Source organism: Arvicola amphibius, chromosome 14 (genome assembly GCF_903992535.2).
Source record: "Arvicola amphibius chromosome 14, mArvAmp1.2, whole genome shotgun sequence".
NCBI lineage: Eukaryota > Metazoa > Chordata > Mammalia > Rodentia > Cricetidae > Arvicola > Arvicola amphibius.
This window is the reverse complement of record NC_052060.1, coordinates 19,655,447-19,682,186: the sequence shown is the minus strand read 5'-3', so window position 1 is coordinate 19,682,186 and position 26,740 is coordinate 19,655,447. Positions and strand designations below refer to the sequence as shown.

Sequence of the window (26,740 nt, the reverse complement as noted above, 5' to 3'; positions counted from 1 at the left end):
CGTCCCCCCGAAGCTCCCTCCCCTCCCCCTGCTGCGCTCATGCCCCGCTCCTGTCTTCTGCTTTATCCTGCCCCTGCTCCCCACTGCCCGCTGAAGCAGCGATGAAACGTCCATCTGAGGAGCCTGGGCCTTGCATCTAAGGCCATCTAGTGCCAAGTCCCTCCCCCACCTCCCCCCTCACTGCACTTTGGACCCCTGGGGCCAACATCTTCAAGACAAAGTTTTTCAGGAAAAAAAAAAAAAAAGAGGAAAAAAAGAATTAAAAAAAAAAAAGGATCTCCACTCTTCATGACTTCAGGGATTAATTTTTTTTATACGCTGGAAATGGACTCCCCTTCCCTTCCCAAAGAGGATAGGACCTCCCAGGATGTGTCCCAGCCTCTCTTCAGTTTCCCATCTGCTGTGCCTCTGGGAGGAGAGGGACTCTTAGGGGGCATGCCCCTCGTTTGCCATCACCGAAAGGAATGGACAAAGCCACATGCGCCAGGGGCACAAGCCCCTGCAAGGCTGCACCGGACAGGCCTCAGTTGGTGAGGGGTCAGGACAAAAAGAAAAACAAAAGGCCCTTTCTGCCAGCCAATTCCACCTCTCCCAGGAACTGAAAAGGCCTGTCTGGCCAGGGGCAGAAGGACTCGTCGCCCCTGGACCCCCCCAAATGCTGCATGAACCATTTTAAGGGGAAGCCTGTGCCCCCACTGGGGAATGACTGCCCCAGCCCCTCTCCTTTTCCTGGACTCTGGCCATGTGCTGCAGCCCAGGCGTTTGCTCAGTTTGCTGACCCCAAAGTGCTTCATTTCCCCGGCCCGACCTTCTGGGGAGGGCCAGTCATGGTTAAGTTGGGCTTCTTTGCTGTGTGTGTGGCACCAGGAGGAAGAGGAAGCACAGAGCTGGCTTGGTGGCCCTGAGGAGCCGCACCTCAAGCACAGGTTGCAAGTCTGGGTTCTGGTGCCCACTCATCCCTCCCTCCCCAACCAGATGAATGCTATTTTGTCTGACCTGCTGTGGCCTCTGAGACATGTTCTATTTTTAACCCCTTCCTGGAATTGGCTCTCTTCTTCAAAGAACCAGGCCCTGTTCCTTCTTGCCCCCCTACTTGACCCCAGCTCCCTGTGAAGAGAGAGTTAATATATATTTTTATTTATTTGCTTGTTGTGTTGGGATGGCTTTGTCCCAGGGGGTCTGATGTGGCCATTGCAGGCTGGGTGAGTGTCTAGCAGACCTGGATTTGGGGCCTGCCATCCTTCCTCTTGCTCTGTTGCTCCCCTCCGTTCATTTGAGTCGCTCTTCTCTCTAAGCATGTGTCCCGGACATGTCACGACTTACCTTCTAAAGCAGGTGGCTAGAACAAAGGCTCCGGGCAGGAAAAGATGCCCCTGCTCCTCACTTGGAAGGCTGGCCTCTGGCTTTTCTGCCATAGATTCTCACCTGCCCCCTGGCCTCTTCCCCTCAGCAATTCCCGTAAAGGGTTAAAAATTTAACTGGATTTTTTTTTTTAAACTACTGATGACTTGAGTTAAAAAAAAAAAAAACAATACAAAGATGCTGGATGCTTACTTCATACTAACCATCGGACTGTACAGCTTGATTGTCGCTGTGAATATGGTAGCGTTTTGGTCCCCCCCCCCTCCATACTACTGAATAAACTAGTTCTGTGCAGGTGCCGCGTCATCATTGCTGGCTTTTGTGTTGCAACCTGGGTGGAGGCCTGGATTTGGGGAAACAGGATCGGTAAAGCCTTGAAGCTCCCACGAGGAGGACAGGGAGACCAAGGCCATATCAGCAGAGAGCCCCGAGCCTGGCTGTTTGAAGTATGATAAGGTGGGTGGGTAGGAAGATATCTTTATTCCCCAGGATACAGAACTGGCATGGCCCTAGAGGCTCCACACATCAGACTGAGCCCCAGACAGGAACAAATTCTCTGGGGCAGAATTCAGTAGCCAGGGAGAGATGAGTGACAGGTGGGAATTTGTGGGCCATTTTTTTTTTTAAAATCTGTTCTATGGGAGAATGAAGCATATCCTCATTCTGGGGATAAGTGTGTGCCTGGGGACATCGCTTCTAGTCTGTTTTTGTTTGTCAAAGGCCCGTCCAACCAAAGAGTACCGACTGTGGAGGCAGTAAAGCACGCCCCAGAAGCAGGCGAAGTGGCCTAGTTTGTCTGAGCCTTAGTTCCTCGTCTACAAAAGGAGGACAGTGGTAACAGCATTTGCCTAATTGAGCTTTTATGAGGATTAAATAACTTAACACATGCAAAGCGCTTAAAGCTCTTCGCAGGTGCCGAGCAAGAGGCCCATAAACACCTGTCTTCCCAGTTGTTGCTTCAGGGGTGGATGGGTGGGAAACAGAGCACACAGACTGGAAAAGAGAAATTCAGGATGGCTGAACAAGAAAAGCAGCTGTGGCGGGCAGGTAGGCATTACCAAATGAATGCCAGCCACTTCAGCAGGTCTGGAGTAACCTTGGGTGGAGGCAGAAACTCAAGATTGACCCAGTGTGAGAGGGGAACGTGCCTTGCCGGTTCCAGCCACCAGGTGGCAGGGACTGTGGCTGGCTTTGCTTCTTCAGCAGCCACAGGGACTTGGATCAAAAAAAAACCAAAAAAAAAAAAAAAAAAAAAACCCCAAAACAGCACAAAAACCTGCCCCCTACTGGCCATGCTTAGGTATGTGTTCTTAGGCCTGTTGATACTACAGATGCCAGTCAGAGCCTGAGGTCACCAGCTACTCCTGTTTCCTGAGTTCTATGTGGTGGCCTTTCCACTCAGAGGATGGAGGCCCGGGCTGGAGAACAAGGCAAGTAAATCCTAGAAGACCCCAGGAAATCAGGGAATTCAGCTACTGACTGGTTGGTAAGCCTGCCTTCTCTATGGCCCACCTAGTAGAATTCCCCCCAAACTCTCATTAGCACCAAGCCCTGGGACAAGCTGACTGACAGAAGATGAGGTAGGCAGGAGGCTGGGGAGCACACCTGAGGCTTTGTTGCCTCATGCCAAGGTTCTCCAGGACAAAACACACGCACCTGTGTGTATCCTCCCTCCCGCTACCAGTTCTTAGAATTTCAGTGACTCTCGGGGCTCAGGGAAAGGAGAAGGTTGAGGCAGTTGCCGCTGTGTGTAGGCCTGTGTGCTTACCGGTGTGTTAAATGAATCTTTTTTGGGGGCAGGGGGTTGAGACAGAGTTTCTCCGTATCTTTGGAGCCTGTCCTGGAACTAGCTCTTGTAGGCCAGGCTGGCCTCGAACTCACAAAGATACGCCTGTCTCTGCCTCCCGAATGCTGGGATTAAAGGCTGTGCACCACCACCGCCCGGCAAATGAATCTTATATCAGTCATATAAAGGAAAAGAAATGGAGGCCTCCACATTTAGGCATCATGGAGAGGTGCACCAAAGGCCTAAGGAGGACGCCCGTGGGCATATGGACACGGGTTGAGATAGTTGTCAGCTGTTCCCTTTTTCCATTGTTCAGCTGCCTTTGTGGAAGGAAGCTTTTTCTTCATAAGGAATCGATTTAGTTCTGACTGCAAAAGTCAAAGGCTACAAAACCAGGGAGGTCCTAAGCTGGACTTGTTCCTCAAGTGCCCACCACTGTGCGTGTGCTTATTCTAAATGAGTGCACTCCGTCCAAGTTACAACATGAGGGCACTACAGACATTTCTAAATTCTGATGCCGGCTGTCAAGTCCAGTAGTGGAGAGGGAAGGGCAGGAGGCACTGATGATGTCAGGTAGATAGGGCTAGGCCTTCTAGTATCTTCTGGCTGAGGTGGCTAGGGAAGCTGAACACCACCAAAGGGCCTCTTTATCCCCTAAGGGACTCCACTGTCTTGGCAGAAATAATATTCAAGTTTAAGATATAAGTAGCAATAGACTTAGGTCCTAGCACAACAGCCTTGGACACTGTAAGTTAACCTGCATCTGGACTGTCCAAAACCACGAAACTGCAGAAAGGCGGCTTGATCCCAGTAGAAGGGCAACAAGAGACTAGTCACAGCTGGATGAGCAAAAGGGTCAAAACCCTAGGACCGAGTGCTCCATCCCAGCTCACCTTACAGTTACACAGAGGTTTACTTCAAATCTATTAGGATCTACTTTCAGATACACAGAAAAATAAATATATATATATAAAAATTCATTTTATTGAAGAAAAATACACTGACGAGGAAGCTTCTCATTGATTGGCCTGAGGAGTTACTGAATCACAGCAAGCAAATAAGCCTTGCGTGCCAGGTGCCTGCCTGGCCTCTCCAGACAGGCCAGAATCCAGGGGAGGAAACAGTTCAGGAAGGACCTCTCCTAGAGACCATGGAGGCTGCTCACGTAAGTGGCCGGTGAGCCACAGTCTGGGAAGAAGGTCGAACTCTCTAGGCTGACCACCAGGGGGATGGGAGGAGGCTGTCACTCTGCCCACATTTCTCATTTTGTTTGTGAGTTTCTCCACCACCAAGTGACTTCTCTCTTCTTTCAGCCAGCATGGGAGGGGTTTTAGTCTCCTCAAGCTCAACCCACCCCACCCTACCCTCCCTGGGCTGTACTTCAGAGATCAACCGTAGAGGCACTATTTCTCCTGGGGTCAGGAGGGGGACTCCTGGGGACTGCTGGGGGGAGGGGCCAGGCTTCGATGGCTAGGATGGTAGTGTAGTGGTTCCTTGCTGATATGCGCTTGCCGTCCGGTCCTTTTACCTGAAGAGACAGATGGAGGAAATGCTTTGGAGTACCCTTTTTCTCATGCCCATCTGGTACCTGCCAAGTTCAAGCCCCTCAGGATAGGAAAGGGCAGATCCTCTCTCCCCTCTCTTCCCCACTCCACACAGAATTCAAGGATGCCGTGCACAGCAGCCTGGGAGCCTAGCTGACGAGGGCAGAGGGACCGGTCTTACCTAGTAGGTCCAGGGACTGCAGCTTTCCTGAGAGGCTGCGTCCTGCCTCGGGGGGCTCTGGTGGTTGGAAGATTCGCTCTCTGGGGAACAGGAGCTTGGCAGGGATGAAGAAGAGATGAATCAGAGCCCAGTTCTGCTGCCCTTCTCAAAAGGCAAGACTGGATGAAAGCTTGCGCCTCCTGAACCCCGTTTTCCCGCCAGCAAGCGGGGTTGCAAGGATGACAGAATTACAGCCGTAGGAGGCGAAGGCCAAGCTGAGCGCAGCACATTCTTCTACCTAATGTTTTATTTTTTGTTTGTTTTTTGAGACAGGGTCTCTCTACATAGCTATAGTTGTCCTGGAATTCACTATGTAGACTATGCTGGCCTTGAACAGAAATCTGCCTGTCTCTGCCTCCCAAGGGCTGGCATTAAAGGCATGCATCACCATGCCCAGCTCTATTTTTTTCAGGCATGGTTTTATATAACTAAGGCTGACCTTGAACTCTTGATTCTCCAGCCTCTATCTTCCAAGTGCTGAGATTACAAATGGCCACCATGCCTAGCCTGACACATACACCTATTTTATCTTACCTCTGTGTCCTACGGCACTTGGAAGCCCTTTCCGAGTTGAGAGAGACTCTGGAGTTAGGGTACTTTTGCTAGGTGGTACACTCCGGCCAGTGAGTGGCATTCGTGTGGCAGGCCTGGGGATGGCTGAGGGAGGTGGTAAGCGAGCAGAGGACTTAGCAGCTGCTCCCTGTAGTCGGGTTGAACACTGAGAGTTGCTGGTTGAGGGCTGTGGAGCTAGGACTGGTCTGACCGGGACTGGTGGGCCTGTGGAGGGGAGTGAAGACATTTCTGGGTGAGTCCCACCTCTCCTCTCCTCCATGCCAGCGTCACCCACATCTTGGCTGCCCGGGTCTCACTTGCTGTTGTCCGTGCATTGGGCCCAGTTTTCCGCCGGAGGGGAAGAGTTGATTGTGCAAGAGGAGAGAGCGCTGGGCTTCTGGATGCAGGGAACAGGTTGCAAGTGGGCGATTCCTGAAACCGAGCAAGGAACAAGAAAGGACTAGAAAGGAGACAGCATGTGTTCTGCCGGCTGAAGGCATGAAGGAAAAGATGTGGGAGGCAGGCCGTTGTCTAGAACCAGCGAGGAAGAGATTAGCTGCCAACAAGATCTGTGGTAGGTGTTTTCTTTCTTTTAAAGTCATTTTATATTTATTGTGTGTGACATACACATGTATCCAACATACATGTAGAGGTCAGAGGACAGCTTGTGGGCGTCAGTTCTCGTCATGCAGGTCACAAGGTTTGAACCCATGTCCATCAGGCTTGGTAGAAAGCCTCACTGATCCATCCCATCTATCTGCCTATTGCTGCTTTTTGAAACAAGGGAGTCATATGGCCCAGGCTGGTCTCAAACTCAGCATAGAGCCCCTCAAGGATGACCTTGAACTCCTGACCTTCCTGTCTCTACCTCCAGAGTCTTGGGATTACAAGTATATACTTAGACATTTCCATTTATCATATGCATTTACGTGATGCTGGGGCTCAAACCCAGGGCTTCATTTATGCTAGGCAGACACCACCCACCCAGCTCCACCTCCAATCCAATTCACTTAATCCCAACAACTCCACGGGTAGATTAATTTTCTCCCTCTGACCAGTGAGGGAACCACTTGTCGTTGTCTGGGGCACCTTGTCTAGGGCACACATGCAATCCAACCCTCCACGCTCACCTTTTTTGTGACGGGAAGCTTCTTTCCAGCTGCCACCCGAGCAGCCCTGGTAGACCCCTTCTTATCACTGCTTCGGAGTCCGGCTAGGCTGCTTGGGGACGGTGTGCTCCAAGAGCTCACAGTGGGCAGCAGATCCCGGACAGGGCTGTCCTTCAGGACAAACGTCTCCCGCCGAGGGCTGGGCTTCCCTCTGGAGCTGGGCTTCCCAGGGCCAGCCCCTGCACCCTCCCGATCTTGCAGGGCACACTCCTCTAGCTGAGCTGCCAGGCGGTTGGCTTCATCAAGGATCTCCTCCAGCTTCTCTGGACTGAGCGGGCCCAGACTGAACCTCACACCCTGGAGATTGGGAGCTACTGTGTTCGGGTTACTCCGGTGAGAGAGGCCCCGTCGGAGAGGTTTCTCTGGACTCACCAACACTGTTAGGTCTTCCTCCTCATGACTGAGAAAGCAAACATGGCACCATGCCACACAAAAGATTGCAGAAGGCATGCCTGAAGTAGAGGCAGGGACCGTCCCAAACCCCGACTCCACGCTGGCTATGAGAACTGCCTTTACATGAGATACCTGGTTCTGCGGAGGCCCAGCAAGCCTTTAGCTTCTCCTATTTTCTTTTTCCCGCTCCCCATTTTCCAAGACAAGGTCTCAACTCTGTAGACCAGAATGTTCTCAAATTCAAAATCCTCTGTGCTTCCTCTGTGTGAGTGTGTGTGCATGTGCGAGCGCACGTGTGTGTATATGCACACACACTCACTCAGGTCTGTCCTGGGAGGAGGGGGGTGGTCTGCACACTCCATGAATTCCATGGACATGCCTCAACATGCCCACACACATTTACCTTTCATTTACATTAACCCGGAAATGTAACTCCATCTTCTCCCCACCAGCATCCAAGTTGTGTCCTAGAGGCCCGATTCCTCCATACTGGTGGCATCAGAGTACACTATAGGCTGCTAAATTACCAACCCCAGCTCTAGAGGCCAATAAGTTAACAGTAAAGGGTTACAGTTAAAGGTGTATCGTTGGAGAAAAATAGGGAGGATAAAGGGGCTGGTACCTGTCAGATGGGGACAGCCCTCCAAAGTCTAAGGTCTCATCCACAATGAACTTGACATCTGAAGGGATGAGAATAAAAGTCAGCTATCAGTCCCTGCAGACTCTCGGGGCCTCATTCTCCCCTCCATGGTATCTTTACCTTCTTTCAACTCTTCCATGCCCAGGCAGCCGAAGCGAATCAGTTTAGACCTGAGCAGGAAAGACAACAAGCCTACCTCGGGTGTCTATCATCCTGCCCTATGCCCCCATCTAGACTCAGGGTGCACTATCTGGGGTGGGGAGGCATGGTGATGGTAAACTAAGAGCCAAAAAACAGCACGTGCCCCTGAAACTAGCCCGTTGTTTTCGGGAAAGGTGCAGAGAGCTCGGGCTCCAACACCTGATTGTAAATCTGCCTCTCTCTGCACATTCCTCCTCCCCCTTGTTATTATCCGGGATTCGCCGCCACACTTCTCCCACCACCTTTCCACTTCCCGGCACCACACCCCCGCCACACCTCCGGCGTACACTCCGTTTTCACTTCCCACTCCGCCTCACCGTCCACGCAGGATGCTTTTCTTCCACAACCTTCCAGTTCCCGGGAATAGGCTCCCGAGGGGCGGAGCTTCTTTCGAATTTCCTAGGCTCCACCCACTTCTGCTCCAAGCGCACAGCGATTGGCGAGTCCATGAGGGCGGGGCTGAGGCGGGAACCGTCGGGAAGACCGCCGAAGAAGGTTGTAGGGTGGACCTAAGCGCAGTTCCCAAAGAGGCTCCATCTGGGGGCTTCAGGGGATGGGGGCGAAGTCACAAGTGCTCGCGCGCGCATGCCCGGGAGTGCCTCCTCCTGACTGCGCGCCAGAACCTGCAAGGAGCGGCGACGGTGGGAAGGGGGGCGAAATCGGCCAACCAACGTGGGCTTGGAGCCCCGCCTCTTCTTCCGCCCCCACCTCCTGCCGTCCAGGCCGCTCTAGGTTTAGCGGCTGGACTTTTCACTTGCTTGCTGAGACCCCCCAATAGACAATCTCTCCAGTCTCGAGGCACAAGAATTCTTCACTTAGCATAAGGCCATTTCTCTGAGATAGCTGATATTTCTCCTCCCTGTTTCAATCCCAAAACGACGTGTATGAACAACTATTTAAGAGTTTAAATAATTAAGGAAAAAGAATTATACTTCCAGGCACACTTCTTTGCTAAGAAGGTATCCCATAAGTGTCGAATTCATAAATAATAATAGTTTTTTAAAAAAAGGATTTCAGGGGCTGGAGAGATGGCTCAGTGGTTAAGAGCATTGCCTGCTCTTCCAGAGGTCCTGAGTTCAATTCCCAGCAACCACATGGTGGCTCACAACCATCTGTAATGAGGTCTGGTGCCCTCTTCTGGCCTTCAGGCATACACAGAAACAGAATATTGTATACAGAACAAATAAATATTTTTTTTTAAAAAAAAAAGGATTTCAGGACAGTGCTACTTAAACGCAGAAGGCTTACATACCTAGAGATCTTGCTCGTGAGAAGATTTTATTCCTTTGCCAGGACGGTGTGAACTTTAGTGATGGGTCTGTAAACACTTTAGCAAACAGCAGAGGCTGAGATCTGACCGATCCTTAGGGCACAGTCCCTGTGGATATCCCACACCTTCTGTCCTAAGCCTGCTTCAGACAGAAGGAGGCCTTGGCTGTTGTGTACACTGTTGCCTGGCTATGATCTGACCTCTCTTCTCCATTCACACCCATCCACACACACCCACACACCATCTCTGTCTCTTTCCTGTCTGTATTTTGTTGGTTGTTTTCTGGGACAGGGTCTCATGCTGGCCTTAAATTCACCAGTAGCCAAGGATAATCTTTTTTTTTTTTTTTTTTTTTGGTTTTTTGAGACAGGGTTTTGCTGTAGTTTTAGAGGCCTGTCCTGGAACTAGCTCTTGTAGACTAGGCTGGCCTTGAACTCACAGAGATCCACCTGCCTCTGCCTCCCGAGTACTGGAATTAAAGGCATGTGCCACCACTGCCTGGCTTTGCCAAGGATAATCTTGAAATCCTGATCCTCCTGCCTCTACCTCCCAAGTGCTGGGATTAAAGGCCTGTGTTCCTCTGCTATATGTATATAGGACTATCCTCTAAGCCAGCTGCCACCATCTCCAGGAGTTCCGTCATGCCTGCTCGGGAAAGATCAGCACAGCTGGGCCTGTGGCCTGTTTACTTTCCCTCATGGAAGAAGTGGAAACAGAAAGGTATGGGACCCTCACCTGAGTGCGCAGCTGGCCCTCTCAACCACGTGTGTGCCATTCTGTCCTGACTGCACGTGGTTGGGGGAGGGGCTACGGGATATAAGTAGGGAGATGGGAGGGAAGAACGTTTCTTCTGGCAGCCATGGAGAAGCGGTCATCTCTGTCAGACTGAGACCTTCCAGGGACGGCAGCTTTAAAGTCATGGGTGCTCCTGTCTAGACCCTTCAGTCACCGCTCTGTAGGTAAGCCTATTAAGTTCCTTGTGGCCTCTGGGTAAGCTTTGGTGGACTCCTAGTGTTGGTTGTCATTGGGACCTTAGGAAAAGGGTAGACGTTGTTTTATGTCTCTCCCAGGAAAGAACTCTCAGCAGCCACCATTTCTGGCTCTTGACTACAATCTCTAACAGGTGATTCATGAGGACATTAGATGTGCTTGTTGTTTTCTGAATTTCCCCAAGGCCGACAGGAAGTAGTAACTTTTTAGTTGGGTAAGAAGCTGATTTATGACCTAGGTAAGGTATCGTCACATGGAAGCTTAATTCTCACGAAACTCCAGAGAAGAACTGGAGTAGACTCAGCCTCTAGTGAAAGTAGATCTCTTTGGTTTGACAAAAAGAAAGCCTTTTGGATTCTTCTCAGCCAACCCATGCCCCTTTCTTAAAAAAATGTGGCCCAATGGGCTGGAGGAGAGATGGCTCAGTGGTTAAAATCAAGCACTGACTGTTCTTTCAGAGGTCCTGAGTTCAATTCCCAGCAACCACATGGTGGCTCACACCATCTGTAATGAGATCTTGTGCCCTCTTCTGGCCTGCAGGCAGAACACAGTATGCATAATAAATAAATAAATCTTAAAAAATGTGGCCCCATATCTCCCCACAGCCAGAAATGTTTTCTCTTTTAAGCCCATGTTTCCAACCCAGACTCTCTGAGTGAAATAGTTGAGAGAAAATGGAGAGGCCGGCAGTCAGTCCCCGGCTCGGCCGCTTACCAGACTTGGGGGGTTGTGGGCTTAACCTTCTCATTTATAACATGAAGATTAAAAGAGAGACATCACTTCGTTCAGTTCCTGATGCATAAAAGGCTATTTCTGCAGGGGTGCTCTCTCTCACACACACTCTCCCCCTGACTACCTTCCTGTTCCTGCTTTCTCTTGTTCCCTCTAGCGATTCACTAAGGTTCTTGGGAACCCAGGGCACCAGAGGGACAGAAGGCAGCTTCAGGCAACAGTAGGGTTGGTCTCATGAGCTGATGAGAGCCCTGTCCTTCTGCTGACACTCGCCAGGGCTGACTCTCACGGTCACCCATCCGCGGTGTGGTCTTAGATTGACAGGACAGACTTCTCCCTGGCCTCTCAGGAAGATGCTCACTAGAGCAGGGCCTTAATGCTGAAGGGAACCAGCTGCTGAAGTTCGGTGCTCTACCACCGAGCTACACATGTGTGACACAGCGGTCTCAGTTATCAAGCATGTAACAGGCTGCTTCAGAAAGCAGTGGCTTAGGAACTGGGCCTGGTGGGACGGCATGCCTGCCATCCTAGCACTTGAGAGGTTAAGGCAGAAGAGTCTCGAATTGAGGATCTTAAAAAAGATTTTATTTATCTTTATTTTATGTGTATGTGTAACTGCCTGTGTGTATGTATATGTAACACATGTGTGTGCCTGTCCCTGCAGAGGCCAGGAGAAGGCATTTGACCTCCTGGAACTGGAGTTACAGATGGTTGTGAGCCTTCACGTGGGTGCTGGCAACTGAGCCCAGTGCTCTTAACCGCTGTTTGGCTGTTGATGATGTGAATAAAAGGGACACACAGGAATGGGACGGACTGTGGTCATCTTTTTATGGATTCCTTTGCAGAATATCTTCAATATATGGCTTGTTATAAGAATGCAAAAAAAAAAAAAAAAATAGAAGCAAGAGAGACAGCATCCCAGGGCTTGGGTCCACGGGCTGTGCCTTCGGTTAGTTATGTGGGATCGTGTTGTGCTGCTTGCTGGTGTGTAATGGTTATATAGTTATACCAGTTTACAGACGAAAGCTGGGGGGAGACGACAAATCTTTTTCCAGTGCCTCATGCTATGTAGAACCGAATTTGGTTCTGTGATAAATGGTCTGGGGTAAGTGATAAAGTCAGAAACCTCAGCGGACAGGCTGGGGATGTGACTCATTCTGTAGAGAGCCTGCCTCACTTGCATGAAGTCCTGAATTCAGTCCCTAAAATCCCGTAAACTAGAGTCTCAAGCCTGTAATCCCAGCATGCAGGAAGTGGGGGCAGGAGTACCAGGAGTTCAAGGACATCCTTGGTTTATGTGTAGAGTTCAAGGCCAGGCTGGGATATATATAAAACTCTATCTCAAAAAGAAGTCGGCGGGGGGAGAGGGACCACTTCTGTAAGAGAGAATGTGTGGATATAAAGGAACAGAAGAAAAAGAGGAATCTTAGGGTTTTAGGATCATCCAGTCTGGTTGAAAGACTGCAACCTTCATGAGTTTTCCCTATGTAGAAAGGCTCAGAAAGGACATTTCGAGAATTGAGGATCTATACATTTATTTAGCTTAGGCCAAGCCAGCTAAGAATACAGTCTTGTCAGTCATGCTTCCCGGAGGCCCTGCAAGGAGAGACTATGTTAGTAACACCATACCAGACAAGCAGAGCGCATCCGGGATGCGCTGAGACCATCTCTCTTCATGGTCCCTGGGTCCAGTGCTATAAATTCATTGCCCACCATGCTTAGCTCCTGAGCACCAGCTGGGAGCCAGAAGGGAACCAAGGATAAGTAAGATCAACACTGACACAACATGGTATCGACAGAGAGGGCGGGGAGGGAGAGAAACGTCTATAAGCCAGCTGGCAGAGAAGGCTCTCCTGAGGAGAGTTCGCGCATTTAATGCAGCCCATAGGGTTTTCATTTACTACGTATCGTTGATGGGCTTAAATAAATGGCTTGGAGGATCGAATTCGTGCTCAGTTTTCTTCAGCCAGGAGCTGAAAGTCAAGAGGAAACGTTGGGAGCTAGGTCTCTGTTGGTCTGCCATGGGCCTTTCTTTCACCTCAGCCATCAGCTTATACACAGCATTTTCCCTGTGAATGATGGGGAATTCGAAACAGCTACCATATTCTAGATAATGATCCAAGCGGCCCTTTGCCAGTGATGAGCGGCTTGGAAACCACATACCCAAATGTTAAGTTATTGTTGACATTTAACAGAAATGATTTTCTTCTGTTGAGCGGGGAGAAATGCGGAAAATTTAAAAGAATGTGGACAAGCCACTGTGTTTCTTACCCGCTTATGATGGTGAGGCAGGAACACTGAGCAGAACTGTCCTCTACCTACAGTGCGGGTCTGCCGGTAGGGACTCTGGTCTCTTCCTCTTAGGGTCCCCACCCAGCTCTTCCCACAGAACACCCTGATTAGGTAGAAGCTCACATTCCCCAAAGATTATTAGGTTTCATCCCTATCATTGACCTAAGTAGAAATGCGCAGGCTATGACATAAGCAGACCTTCTCTATTCTAGTTCCCTCCAAAGAGCTGATAGTGTTAGAACCTAAGGGGGGGAAAAGAAGGCGGGCAGTGGTGGCACACGCCTTTAATCCCAGCACTTGGGAGGCAGAGGCAGGAGGATCTCTGAGTTCAAGGCCAGCGCGGTCTACAAGAGCTAGTTCCAGGACAGACTCCAAAGCTACAGAGAAACCCTGTCTTGGAAAAAAAAAATCACCATGAACACAGGGTTGAGAGGCTCACATTCATCCCAAACTCAACAGCATTTGCCGGAGCATGAACTAATCCATCGAGACACCATTTCCCTCCTTCCTTACCTTCCTCGAATCTCCCGTCTTCCTAGGACAGCCTTAATGCGGAGCTACAAAGACGCAGACATTTCTCAGTGTTAACATTGCAGATATCTCTGGGAAACCTCCTCCCAGAGCACTGGGAATGAATGTCCTACTTAACTTCGGGGGTGTTAAGCTAGCTGGGGAGTCTATATGTAGAGAACAGGATATATAAAGGCCGCCTCTCTCATGATTCATGCAACAAATATTTAGCTACAACCTTCAGTGTGACAGCAACTAGGCTGGACACTGGGGACAAAGCTCTCATCGAGCTTATGGTTTAGCTGGAAGACAAATCTATAAATAGCTATGTAGAAAATAATGTGCTGGGGTGATATGATCATATTTACTGTATATAGGAATATAGGTATAAAAATCCTCCAAACCCAATAATATGCTAGTTCCGTGAGGGAGATTCTGACAAAGTAGCAGGAAAGGATATAAATGAATGGTTATCTTAGAGAGGGAGGGCCGTGCAGTGCTATCTAAGGAAGCCAAGGGGAAAGCAAAATAAAACCAGTAAACTTCTGCAGCATTCCTGGACTGGGACAGAAGATCACAGGGCTTAAAGAAAAGGGATCTGAGCAAGGGGCCTTGATCTTTGGTGATGGCATTCTAGAGAACCATCTCTCCAGCTAACCATCACTGTACACAGTTATCTCTGCCATCCCCCAGCTAACCATCCCCAGCTAACCATCACTGTACAGAGTTATCCTCCACCATCCCCAGCTAACCATCACTGTACACAGTTATCCTCTTATATTTCACACTGGTCCTTTAAAAAAAAACCTGGCCGGGCGGTGGTGGCACACGCCTTTAATCCCAGCACTCGGGAGGCAGAGGCAGGCGCATCTCTGAGTTCGAGGCCAGCCTGGTCTACAAGAGCTAGTTCCAGGACAGGCTCTAGAAACTACAGGGAAACCCTGTCTCGAAAAACCAAGAAAAAAAAAAAACCCTGAAAATAGTGATTCTTCCTACACTGTTGAGTTGTGATGGACAGAAATGGAACCTTGGGTGGTAAATACGCTCCTAGAGCATCTTAATGGTGACAGTGATACTCGGGCCTCAGTCAGTGGTGATGGTGTTCTCTTGACTGGATCTAGTCACCGAGGCGATCACCTCTAGGCATGTGTGTGAGGGTGTTCCTAGAGAGTTTTAACCGAGGGAGGAAGACCCACCCTAGTCATGAGTGACATCACCCCATAGGTTGGGAGCCTGAATAAAAAGATAAAAGGAAAACATGTGAGGAGCATGAGTGTTCATCTCTCTCTGCCTCCTGATGTGTCCAGACGTGAGGGAGCAGTCTCATGTTCTTCTTCCTGCTACTACGATCCACCCCTGCCCTATTGTGCCTTGACAGACAGTTCTTCATCGAAGGGAGGGCCTTTTCTATCTCAGCTTGAGTTTCTCTTGGAGGGTGGAAGGAGGAGACACTGGCACCCTAGGCACTGTTTCTCCATCCTTACCTTTGACGTCCACCCGACAGTCCACGGACGCCTCCCCCAGGGCATTGATGGCCTTGCAGGTGTAGATGCCGCCATCAAAGGGACTAGGCTTGCGGATCTCCAGGGAGCAGATACCCAGCTGACTGAGGGCTCTGTACTTGGGGTTGCCTTGGAGGTCCATCTTGTTCTTTAGCCAGATGATCTTGGGCTGGAAGATGAAGGTGAGAGGCAGCAGAGCAAGTGAGAGCTGGTCGTCCTTCCTGTCTCCGTGTCTAGGACTCTGCCTGCAAGGCTTGTGGATGATGTCTTCCTGCAAGGGTCCCTGCCCCCGATGTTGTGGGATTGGATTCCTCTTTCCGTGCCTTTAGCTCCTTTGGCTGGAGCTCCTTCTTGGGTTTGTGTAGAGTGACTGAACCCTAGTCCACTCCAACAGATGTCCCTGACTTGGAAGAAACTGCTCCAGGAGCCATCGTGTGTTATGACTGGACATCAAGGTCTACTTTTTTTAAATTAAAAAGAAGTTTTGGGGGCTGGAGAGATGGCTCAGAGGTTAAGAGGATTGTCTGCTCTTCCAAAGGTCCTGAGTTCAATTCCCAGCAACCACATGGTGGCTCACAACCATCTGTAATGGGGTCTGGTGCCCTCTTCTGGCCTGCAGGCATACACACAGACAGAATATTATATACATAATAAATAAATATTTTTAAAAAATTAAAAAGTTTTAAAACAGGGTCTCCCTATGTAGACCAGGCTAGGCAGGCTGGTCTCCTTGTGTAGCCTTGGCTATTCTCCCTATGTAGACCAGGCTAGGCAGGCTGTTCTCCCTATGTAGACCAGGCTAGGCACTCTGGTCTCAGACTCACAGAGATCCCTCTACCTCTGCCTCTGTAGTCTTGGGACTAAAGGTATGTACACCTAGCTATGAGCTCCACTTTATGTGCATGTATAAAATATATGTATAAAACATATATTCCCTGGTGGTCTAGTGGTTAAAAAAACATATATTTAAGCCATCCTGGTGGCACATGCCTTTAATCCCCGCACCTGGGAGGCAGAGACAGATGTATCTCTCTGAGTTTCAGGCCTGCCTGGTCTACAGAGCAAGTTCCAGGTCAGCCAAGGCTACACAGAGAATCCCTATCTCAAAACAAATTTTTAAATAACATTTATGTGTATGTGGAGAGGCAAAGGGTGCACTGGAGCCATAACGCATGCGTGGAGGTCAGAGGCACACTTATCCACCATGTGGGTCCCAGAGACTGAACTCGGGTCCTTGGGCTTGGGAGCAAGCACTGTTACCCGCTATCTTGCCAGCTCAGGGTCTCCACTTTTCATGTGCATATTGTGATCCATTCATATCCTACCCCACTGCTTGTGAGTGGTTTCTGTCGTCGTCCCTCCACCACCACCCCACACTCCCATTTCGGAAGTGGTTTTTCTAGAGTGGTTTTTATCACAATTCCCCTTCCAAGATGTTATCTCCACTCAGTCCGACCTGCGCTTGTAACCCGAGTTACTTGGTAACAGCTGCTATGGGTGTGGAGTACAAGGAACAGATTGCATGCAGAGCGAGCGGCGTGCATGCGTGTAATCCTGCACAGACAAGGCATGAGGAGCGACTAAAGAGAAGCCAGTGGGAATCGGACACTTCTGCCAGATAACTAGCTGGAAGTGATGTCTTCGTACATGAGGACTTCAGCCTCAAAGGGAACATCGTTTGCATCCATCTATCTTGAATTACAGACACCCTGACAGTTCCTAAGCAACCCGCTGTCCCGGAGGCAGATGGTGGCACTGAGAGCAGATGTTCAATTAGAATGCCCTGTGACATAGCTCAGGATGGGACAGTAGCGGAAGCAGCTCAGGACACCCCGTCCGCCGAACTCCCCACTCACCTTGGGAGAAGCGCGCACAGAGCAGAAGAGCTGGGTGTCGTAGCCAGTGATGGTGGTGCAGTCTGCCAGAGGCTGGGTGAACGTGGGGGCTTCCGAGAGGTCCCGCTGGGCAAACCCTTTGGTCTTGTAAACAGGAGCTGTGGGTACCAAGAGGAACCACGATGTGGCGCCTGAGAACCTTGCCCCGCTTCAGTCCTGTTCTTTCTCAGTCTTGGCAGCCCACAGTCTCGGCTTCCTTACCTGCTTTCTGGATGTGGGCAAGGTGAGCTGTGATAGGAGCCGTTTCGCTGAGCCCACACTGGTTCTCCGCAAAGACGCGAAAGGCATAGGAGTTGCCAACGATGAGGTTGGAGACGACGCAGCTGGTGCGGTGGTAACGCTCCAGGACCGTGAACCACAGCTGTGGGTCCCCGGGAGACGTGTGAGACACCACAGCTTTGGGCTTTTCTTTCTTTATTTTTTGTATCACCCCACGTGGAGCTTCTGGATGCTCAGAAAGCCTCCCTCCCTCCGTCCCAGACTGGCCTCACCCCAGACTTCTTGTCAGCCTTCTGCACCGTGTATCCCAGGAGTTCTGTATTGCCCGTATCTTGTGGAGGTGTCCATTCCAGAGTAGCATTGGAGCCCCAAACATCCACCAACTTAATACTCTGAGGAGGGCCTGGCTTCTCTGGAAGGGCAAAGCCATGGCAGTGGGCACCATGCAAAACCGCATGTGTTGATCTCACTTAGAAACACCCCTGTCTCCTTTCTCTGTTCAGAGGCCTCCCATCCCCTACCAGCATTTCAGCGACTCCCTGTTCATCCCGGAGAGCCTAGAGACCACCTCTCCCATTACCCAAACTTACCAATCACCAGGATATTGATGGTGGCAGTGGCCTGCAGCTCACCAAGCTGCACAGAGAGTTGGTAGCATCCTGAATCAGCACGCTGGGCTTCTCTGATGAAAAGAATGGAGTCCTGCTCCCCACTCCGCACACTCACACGACTGTTGTCCAGGGCAGAGCCATTGTGAGTCCAGGTGGTGTGAGGTTTGGGTTTGCCCTGAGCAGTGGGGATAAGGCTGGAGCATCCCCAAGAGGCTCTTGTATACATACTCTCTCCTCCTGTTGCTGCAGGGAGTCTACCCCAGACCCACAGGTATTTTTTTTTTTTTTTTTTTTTGGTTTTTCGAGACAGCGTTTCTCTGCAGCTTTTTTAGAGCCTGTCCTGGAACTAGCTCTTGTAGACCAGGCTGGCCTCGAACTCACAGAGATCCGCCTGCCTCTGCCTCCCGAGTGCTGGGATTAAAGGCGTGCGCCACCACCGCCCGGCACCCACAGGTATTTTGACATGGAGCTGCATTCTTTAAACTAGAGGGCTGCGTGCGTGCATGCATGGGTGCATGCGTGCATGTGTGTTTGATAGACTCCTCCAGGGAAATCCCTCCTTTCAGTATCGTCTCCAGACATAGAACTGGCTTTGAGTTTTTTTTGGATACTCAGAATAGCTGGTTAGCTGAGTGGCTGCCCCCAAACCCCTAAAAACCCTCTAAAACTGAGGGCCTGGCGGCAGGGCCTGGCTTAGCTTTGCCTCCTCTCATTGGGCATATCTGTCATCCACGCCTTGGGAGCGTGGGATGGTGGTGATCTGGCCTCAGACTTCTGGTATTACGGGTCTTCTCATCCAAGGCCAGAAGGATGGCCACAGCCCTAGTTCTGTCTCCAAGTCAAAGCCCTGACCTGGTCCCAACACGGGGTTGGTGTGATCACCTGGAATGGGATTAGTAGGTTCACTGTGTCCCCAACCTTCCGGATGTAAGTCTGTCTCAGGGCCCGAGGTAGCCAGATCTTGGGGTGCTCTGAGTGATAAAAAGAACAGGAAACAAATACTTAGAGGAAGTGGGTGCTGGCCAAAGTGACCATCAGATTAAGCCCCTGTCATAGGGGATGTTCCTAGAGCCTTCTGTTGCGTTGGGGATCAAACCCAGCAATTTCAGTCACTCTGGGGCTTGATCATTAGACCATACACCCGCACCCATTCCATTGCTGTGCTGGGACGTGGGGACAGGTGACTGAAGCAAGAGGCTAAGGTCTCCGGAAGGAACACGGGAGCTGGATATGGTGACGCCCACCTGTGACCTCAGCACCTAGGAAGTGAGCTGGATGGACTGCATGGTGAGGCTTCATCTCAGCCCAAGAACCTGGACCCTGAACCTGGTGCTGGCTTTGGTTTGTAACTCTCAGCCACCAGCTTTCCACCTGTTTGTTTTCTTCCCTTCCACGTGCCAGACCCTTCAGTCTTCACAGCTGGTCTTCCCAGTGATGCTTTGCTTGGTCCTTCATAACACTGCTGCCCAAGTGAATCCTCTCCTGGGTGGTGCCGGCCTTGAGAGACGGCTTTCTGCTCTGCAGAGGAGTCAACACCCTGTCCTCCCACAGAGGCAGCACTGAAGACATCCCAGAGAGAGCCAGTGTCTGGGTCCCTTCTCTTCATGGCCACCCTGCTCCCTACACTGTGTGGCATTCTTCCCACAGGTAGTAGATCACTCCATACAAACAAACTCTGGGGAAGAGTGGGTCCCTTCCTTGCCTTTGCTCTCCAGGCACGTGGCAGGAAGCACGCGGTAGGCGAGAGGTGCTCAGGGGGTTGCAGGGTTTGTTCTCAGGAGGATGCTGAGGGGTAACCTTGGCCGGAGAAGTGCAGACATCCCACCTGGCTCACTTGAGGACCATTTTTTACTCCTACCTTTCCAGGGTGACTGTTTCCTCCTTTCTCCAAGGCAGTCCCTGCTGCTTTTGTCTTAAGTTAGACTGCGGCAGCGCCTCAGTTCCCACGACAACCCAAGACTTCCTGCCAAAACTGCTTCCTAGTAGTTGAAGAAATTCCACCCTGGTACATTCCTGCGGCCTGGGTGCTTGACAGGGCATTCCAAGTTTGCTGATAGCACACATTTCTCTGAGAGTACTCTCCTGTGCATTGGGCCCAACATGAGCATCTTTGCTTATAGACTGAACAGCTTGAATGCATACATTGTATAAAGCAACCCTTTAAATGAAGCGAGCTAAAAGAAAATAATAGAGGTCCTACTATGTTCTTCGTACGCCACATTTTATAGACCACCCCCATTATGACCTCCAACCACTTGTCTTCGGAAGTTAATAGAAACACGGACACCTGCTGACCATCTCGTTGATCTAGCTTCCTTATTTTGCTGTTCTCACTTGGGCTGGACCTGATTTGGTCTGTACCTTTGGAAGCTGTGTGTTAAGGGGACACGAGTGTTCTCAGTAAGAACAGGGCAGGCATGCTGCCCAGACTGCCCAGTGACCCTGCTCGCTCTGCTCTCTGCTGACTTTGGTGGCAGGGGGGTGGGGTGGGAACAACAGAAGTGTTGTATGATGTGTTCCTTTTCTGTAGCCATCTTGGCAAGCAACCAAGGGGTTGAACAGAGGCGGATGTGAGAGATTTTTTTTTTCTTTTTTAAGGAGAGAAGTAATTGAAAAGAAAGATCAAAAAACCTCGTCTTGTTGGCCTCGGTTTTCCATTGTCAAGCAAGGAAATAAGCTTTTGCGCTTGCCAAAGGGACACGCTCCTCTGTCCCTGTGCTACCTGCAGGCCATGGGAGTTAAAAAGGCTCTTAGTGAGTACCCAGAAAAACAAGCCAACTGGAGGGGTCAAGGCTCAGAGAGACACTGACTTGCTGAGCTCCAGGCTAGGTGTGGAGTTGTGCCTGGCACCCAGGACTCCCGCCTACCTAGCTGGAACCAGAAGTCCGAAGGACCCATTTTTCAAGCATGACTCATCCATCCAGTCTCCTGCCCTTATCAGTGTCTCCCTAGACCAACGAGCCAGAGTCAGGGCCTGGTATAACCTCCAGCAACCCAGAGGATGCAGGGAAAGAAGGGAGACAGAAGGGGTAGGCTCAAGGACCAAGCAGGATAGGAGCCACATTTCCCACTGGGAGACACATTAACTGGGACCTACCTTGCTGAGGTTTCAGCTCAAGACCAGGTCTGGCCTTCTGCTGATTGATTGATGGGAGCTGATATCTGTTTCTACCTGGCATTTCTTATTTCTTACAAATTTTCTCAGAGAATCCTTTCACCCATACCAGAGAGAAAAAGGAGCATCAGCTCAAGTGTGCAGAGCTGGGAGGATGTGCAGAGCAGCCTTTGAGGTTTCAAGGGGAGCCCACCGTGGAGATGGGGGTGGGAGAGGGTCTCCCTGAGACTCTTTATTTATGAGTCTTTGACAAGATGATCATATTGAAGTCACCAGGGTATCCCTGACTCTCAGGGAAGAGCCACAGATGGCTCTGAGGGTGACCACATGTTGGTTAGTAGAGAGGGTCTGGCAACTAGCCGTGCCCTGTCAGCGTTGGGTTCTGTCACCTTCCAAATTCAACCTGGTCAGCAACCTGACCCTCTGCTCAGAAAGTTAACTGAGGGTTTCTTGGAGGCCTTTCTCTTCACGCCTCTGTGTAAATTGGACTGACCTTGGGGAGGTTTCCCCATCACACCCAAGGGCATTTCCTCCTCAGATGTCAGGAAGCAACAGGACTCTGAACCCAGAGCTCTAAGGAAGAGCCTCAGTGTTCTCAGGCCAAGACCGATGGCCAGTTTGATTTTCTCCCCTTGTACTCCTGGGGGGAAAGGATTTTGAAATTTCCTTTGAGAAACATTGACCTCTGAGCTGAATTGTTCTCAGCATTTTCTCTCCAATAGGATATTGTCTGAGTCTGAAAAATGTAGCTTAGTTCAGGTCCTGTAATCTTGGCTCTCCTACTATCTACCCCAACTTTAATCTCCTGAAGCTCATGCTCCTTTTTTCTATTCTAATAGGAAATAATTGGCCATATCCTCCCATAATTTTCTGCTACATGGCCAGAGACTTTCTCTCCTGAGATTGTATGGCTCATCACTGCTACTAACTATGGCCTGGAGAAAAAGAGTACATATATCGGAGAGTGTGTATGTGTGTGCGTGTGTGTGTATGTGTGTGCACGCGCACATGTGCACAAATAAATGCATACACACATAAACACATGCCTATGTGAGTAAGTGGTTACCAAAGCAAGGACAAAAGGTTCAAAGCCATCTATGGATTTGAAAGTAAATATTTCTAGGGATTCAAGAAGGAAGCAACGGACTTTCTCAGAGAAACATTTACACTTACACACTCTACATTGGTAGGGTGTGGTTGGAAAAGAAAGAGAAAACCCTCCTTATAAAGGACAACCTTATAAACCCTCCTTGAAGACTATAAAAGCAAGATTAGGAAAACCAAAAGGCCACAGAAGCAGAAATAACAGTTCTCTGTGAAAAAGACTCACCATCCCTTTCCGATCTTGCTCTCATGATTGGGGGCTTTGGACCCTGCTCACTGCCTCTGGTCAACACGGCTCCACTCAAGTCCTAGTTATTTCAATGTTCATCCTTTTAACCCCTGCAGGTCCTCTCTCTCCCTCATTCACTGTTTAAAGCGGGGGTTTCAGCACCAGATATGGGAAGAGAGGACGTGACTGCTCCAAGGTATGGTTGAAGGGAAGGTCTTTATTGTCAATATGAGGAAGAGGACAGCCAGAGGCATCCGGAAGAGTGAAGAGCAGAGAGAGAAAGTAGTGCACTAAACATGACCAATAGACTGAACCCAGTCATGAGAGGAAGAGGCGATAGATAGAGGGAGACAGGAGGGGGGACGCCAAGAGAGAGCCAATGGAACCAAGAAAGAGCATGACCAAATTGTAGGGTCATATGGGAATGAGAAGGGAAGGGAGGAAGGGAAGCCCAGGAGCTGGAGAAGTTGAGGGTAAGGTTTAGGGGGCGGGGTGAGAAAAGCTGAGAGGAGCCACGGGTACTGAGTGAGCCTGGAGGCCAGCAGACATGGCATATCTGGTGCGGTACCTCCTAGGGATGCTGATAGGAACTGCCATTAGCCATTAGATCTGAGTTTCTTTTGGACCTGACACTCACCAATTCAGTGCTTGCTTCAGTGTTGGATCTCGTGGTCATTCTCCCCACCCATAAACTACAACCTTCCCGTGATCCGGAGAGTGGTGCACCCTCTCCACACCTCTTTAACAAAGAGTCCTTGACCACCAGCTCTGATGTTACCTGACACACAGTACATCTGAGCAGCAACTGCCCTACCAGGGACCGTTTCCAGTGACCGCTGCTGCAGGCTAGGTACTATTTCTCTCTGATGTAGTGTGAGCAGAGAGGATGGGGATTGTTTAAGTGCCAGGGCTGGTAAGAAATGACTTTTCCTTGCCCCCCCCCAACTTCTATCTGTAGGCAGATTACCATAGGATCCCTCAAGTGGCAAGCCCCCATAGGAAAAAGGCCAGTGTCCCTAAATTGCTTTGTGGAGAATGATCTCCCTAAGAGGGACACTTATTTTGATTCCCATACTAGCAGTAAGAAGCTCTCCCACACCAGCGCTGTTTTTGAGGTGTATGTGTTTCAGCAGCTAGCACCCCTCATGGATACTCTTCCCATTTGCTTCTCATCCTGAATGCTGCCATACTGCAATTCTGTCACCACAGAGGCGTGTTCCTCCCCACCAGTCTCCCTAGCTTCTATCCCGTGTCGCCTGTTCCTCTCTTCCCTGTGAGCCTGGAGTTCACAGTCATGACACCCACTTTCTTGCATAACCACCCAGCTCCTTCTGTCCCCTCTCACTTCATTACACTCTCTTGGCAGTGCCTAATCCTGGTTAAATAAACCTCCACCCACACAATGTCTGTGAATGCACAGACAAGCATGTAGGAGAAAACAAAACTTCTGCTGACTTGACATAGAAATACAATGTCTGTGTATGTGAAATTCTTGACAAACAACGCTGCATGTATGAGACATGACACCTTAGATGGGGGCGTCATAGTTCCTCCCTTCCATGAATCCCCTCAGCCCCTGAAGATCCAAATGTGAAGTGTGAATAATAGTATATAAGTGATCTGTGAAAATGGAATTGGTTATGTAAATGATTAAAATATATGCTGACTTGACTGTTATGATGCTTTCAGACAGACTTTGATAAAAAAATTTTTTTTTTCTGAAACAGGGTCTCACTATGTAGATCAGGCTAGTTTTGAACTCACAGAGATTCACCTGCCTCTGCCTCCCAAGTGCCGATATCAAAGACTTGTATCACTACTGTCCCCACCATCATCCCTGCCCTGGCCGCCCCTCGTCACCCCTGCCCTGGCCGCCCCTCGTCACCCCTGCCCTGGCCGCCCCGCCTCACCCCTGCCCTGGCCGCCCCGCCTCACCCCTGCCCTGGCCGCCCTGCCTCACCCCTGCCCTGGCTGCCCATCGTCCCAGAATCAGTCCATCCTTCATAGGGCTGTGGCCTGATGACTCTGCCCCTCGGTCCTGGCATTGTCTCTCTCCCTGCCTGTGCCATCGCCTCAGTGGCCCAACCCATTAAGTACATTACTGCCTCAGGATCTTTGCACTTGATCTATCTACCGACAAGTAATCCACTTAAATATCTATTATATTGCTGCTCAGATCATACCCTGTTCGTGAGGCCTTTGCTCATCATCCTATTTGGAACATGAAGTTTGCTTGCCCCTTCCCCCCAGCACTTGGACTCCTTTCCTGTGGTACTTTTGGCCCCGCACTGTCTTCCACTTATCTGTCCCCTTCCTTCTATTAGAATATACATTGAAGGCATTGTTTTAGTTAATTCTGTTTATTTTTCTACCTGGATACTGCTAGGATACGGTCTAGCATATACTAGGTAAGGAAGTCAGTATTTGTGGGGGGGGGGAACCACAGAGGCAGGCCGACTCCTCTTCCTGTGAGATCAGCTCCCAGGCCTGGAAGACACTCAGAGGTTCAGATGGGATACAGGTGCACAGCTGCTCAGAGCAATTCTGTTGAAATTAGTGGCTGACCATCTCTGTCTCAGGGCCCAGCTTCTCCAGCTCAGGGGTGTAGCTCTTCCCGAGCCTCTCCTTTCGATCCTTCAGGTTTTTGACTCCTGGACACACAGTACCTCGGTGGGGCACTGAGGATAAATGCCAGCTGCGTCATCCTGATTTGGCCACGCAGTTGGCCTGAAAGTCCATTATTGGTCATTTGCAGCCTGTTCTGATTATGCCAGTGAATTTCTGCCCACTTGGCTGTCCCTGCTGTCACACGCTCTCTGCAGCACCCCTCAGATTCTGTGCCCTCTCTGAGGAACAGGCGGTGTTAGGAGGCAGTCAGTCTTCGGAACTCAGAACTTAGGAGTCATAGGTCCCCCGCCAGTCATCCTTCAAGATTGCTAGGTGGGTTTCAGAAGCTCTGTGAACTTCAGCAACATTTTTGGTTTATCTTTCTCAGGGTTAAGAGTCCAAGAGTAAGTAGCTGTGCTTTCGGGCCCTATTTGGAGACAGAACGTGGTTGTCCGTCTCTTTCTTGGAAATGTTCCCATGTTGGTTTAGCCTCTTCCAATGCAAATCAGATCGTTCCCTAAAGTTCTGCCCTGCTTGGGAGATCTTTAAAGTCTTTTTACAGAGAAGAAACTGAAACTGAGCAGTTAAGTTGACTTGTCCAAGGTCACCGTGGAGCTTGAGGTCACCCTGGGAAAGGAGACCGGAACTTCGCCTGCCTGTCTAGAATGTCGTTTTTTTTCTCCTACCTCTTCTCTTCCTAGAGTTTATAGGTTCCTTGTGTGTGGTTCAAATCTCCTGCAAATTTAACCGGGTGTACCACTGGGACTTTATTGGGCTAAATGTTTAGCATAGCCACAGGGTGGCTAAAGACCATCACAAAGAAGGGAGGAGCTATTTCTCACGGCCTGGGTCTGCAGACCCAGGTGTAGTGGAGACACACTTTCATTTGGTTCCTGGCAGTTTTCCAGGTAAGCTGGGGGAGGGGGCTCAGCCAGGACAGTTGGGGCTGGGGCAGTTAGCAGGGCGATGGCGCTGGAACGGGCACCAAGTAGAAAGTAGAAATGGAGTAGTCTCTGAAAGGCTCTGCTTCCACAGAGCTCTGATTAGAGAGGCCACGGCCAGGTGAGCTGGTGCATGGCATTAGGTTATGGTCCTGACGCTGTAGCACGGCCCAGGTGGAGGCCATCCAGGATGCTCAATCTCTTCATAGCCTTGGTTTTGGGATCCTTCTTCCCCTAGAAATGTCCACGACCTCACCCCCACCCTCCCACCCCGTTCCTTTCCCAGTTGGCTATGAGTCTACTGGGTCCTCCCAGGACTCGTGACTATTCTTCATGGCAAAAATATAAAAATATAAAAAATCATTGCTAGTCACTGTAAAGTGCCGCTTCGCTGGCTGACTTTTCAGCTAAAGAGCAAACCACGGAGATATTTGAGTAGCACGTCCCAATTTGAGAAGGAGTGTGAGGACTCCCATGAATATTCCTACGTTATCCTCAGTAGCAGTTCCCTAAAGTTCTTAAAGCCCGCGCATACAGGAGTGGGTGGACCCCTAAAGTGTATCCAAGACAGTGGGAAGGTCTCGCCTGGCCTCCCCTCCCCTCCCATGCTTCTCAGCATCCCCACCCTCACCTTCAATAGAGGGCAGGAGCTGCCGAGAGGGGCTGGCTGCCTCCTGCAGATGTGAGACCTGGGTTCCTTCAGCATCCGCTGGGCCAGCAGCTGCTTCCACCTGCCGCTGGGAGCCTGAGGCCACCTCCAGTGTGGTGGCTGTCTCCATGCTGGGCTCCTGCCGAAGATTTTCTTGGATGCTGCTGAGGGAGGGGCTGAGCACCTGCTGTCCAGGCTGATCTCCCC

The 26,740-nt window shown here is 50.3% G+C and overlaps 2 protein-coding genes across 2 annotated transcripts; both read right to left on the bottom strand.

Annotated features, from left to right (window-relative positions):
• Positions 1 to 4,869: 4,869 nt before the first annotated feature.
• On the bottom strand, positions 4,870 to 7,805 carry Psrc1 (proline and serine rich coiled-coil 1). The gene is made up of 6 exons (XM_038312109.1): positions 7,787 to 7,805; positions 7,649 to 7,706; positions 6,595 to 7,033; positions 5,782 to 5,896; positions 5,447 to 5,689; positions 4,870 to 4,967 (listed from the first exon to the last, which is right to left on the bottom strand). The coding sequence occupies exons 1-6, from the start codon at positions 7,803 to 7,805 to the stop codon at positions 4,870 to 4,872; spliced, it is 972 nt and encodes a 323-aa protein (XP_038168037.1).
• Positions 7,806 to 11,023: 3,218 nt separating this feature from the next.
• On the bottom strand, positions 11,024 to 26,663 carry Mybphl (myosin binding protein H like). The gene is made up of 9 exons (XM_042054136.1): positions 26,516 to 26,663; positions 18,771 to 18,859; positions 17,868 to 18,063; positions 17,550 to 17,689; positions 17,260 to 17,419; positions 17,020 to 17,156; positions 15,146 to 15,332; positions 12,489 to 12,595; positions 11,024 to 11,281 (listed from the first exon to the last, which is right to left on the bottom strand). The coding sequence occupies exons 1-9, from the start codon at positions 26,661 to 26,663 to the stop codon at positions 11,024 to 11,026; spliced, it is 1,422 nt and encodes a 473-aa protein (XP_041910070.1).
• Between the last annotated feature and the right edge of the window lie 77 nt (positions 26,664 to 26,740).

Bases quoted from the DNA above. Each gene is read 5' to 3' on its own strand.
- Psrc1 (XM_038312109.1), bottom strand. The intron at 7,034-7,648 runs GTACCAGCCCCT...TTGCTTTCTCAG, and splicing joins GGGCTGTCCCCATCTGACAG to TCATGAGGAGGAAGACCTAA. The intron at 4,968-5,446 runs GTAAGATAAAAT...ATCCCTGCCAAG, and splicing joins AAGTGCCGTAGGACACAGAG to CTCCTGTTCCCCAGAGAGCG.
- Mybphl (XM_042054136.1), bottom strand. From the start codon at position 26,663: ATGGAGACAGCCACCACACTGGAGGTGGCCTCAGGCTCCCAGCGGCAG. The intron at 17,690-17,867 runs GTAAGTTTGGGT...TTGCCCTTCCAG, and splicing joins CATCAATATCCTGGTGATTG to AGAAGCCAGGCCCTCCTCAG. The intron at 17,420-17,549 runs GTGAGGCCAGTC...GGGGACCCACAG, and splicing joins AGGCTGACAAGAAGTCTGGG to CTGTGGTTCACGGTCCTGGA.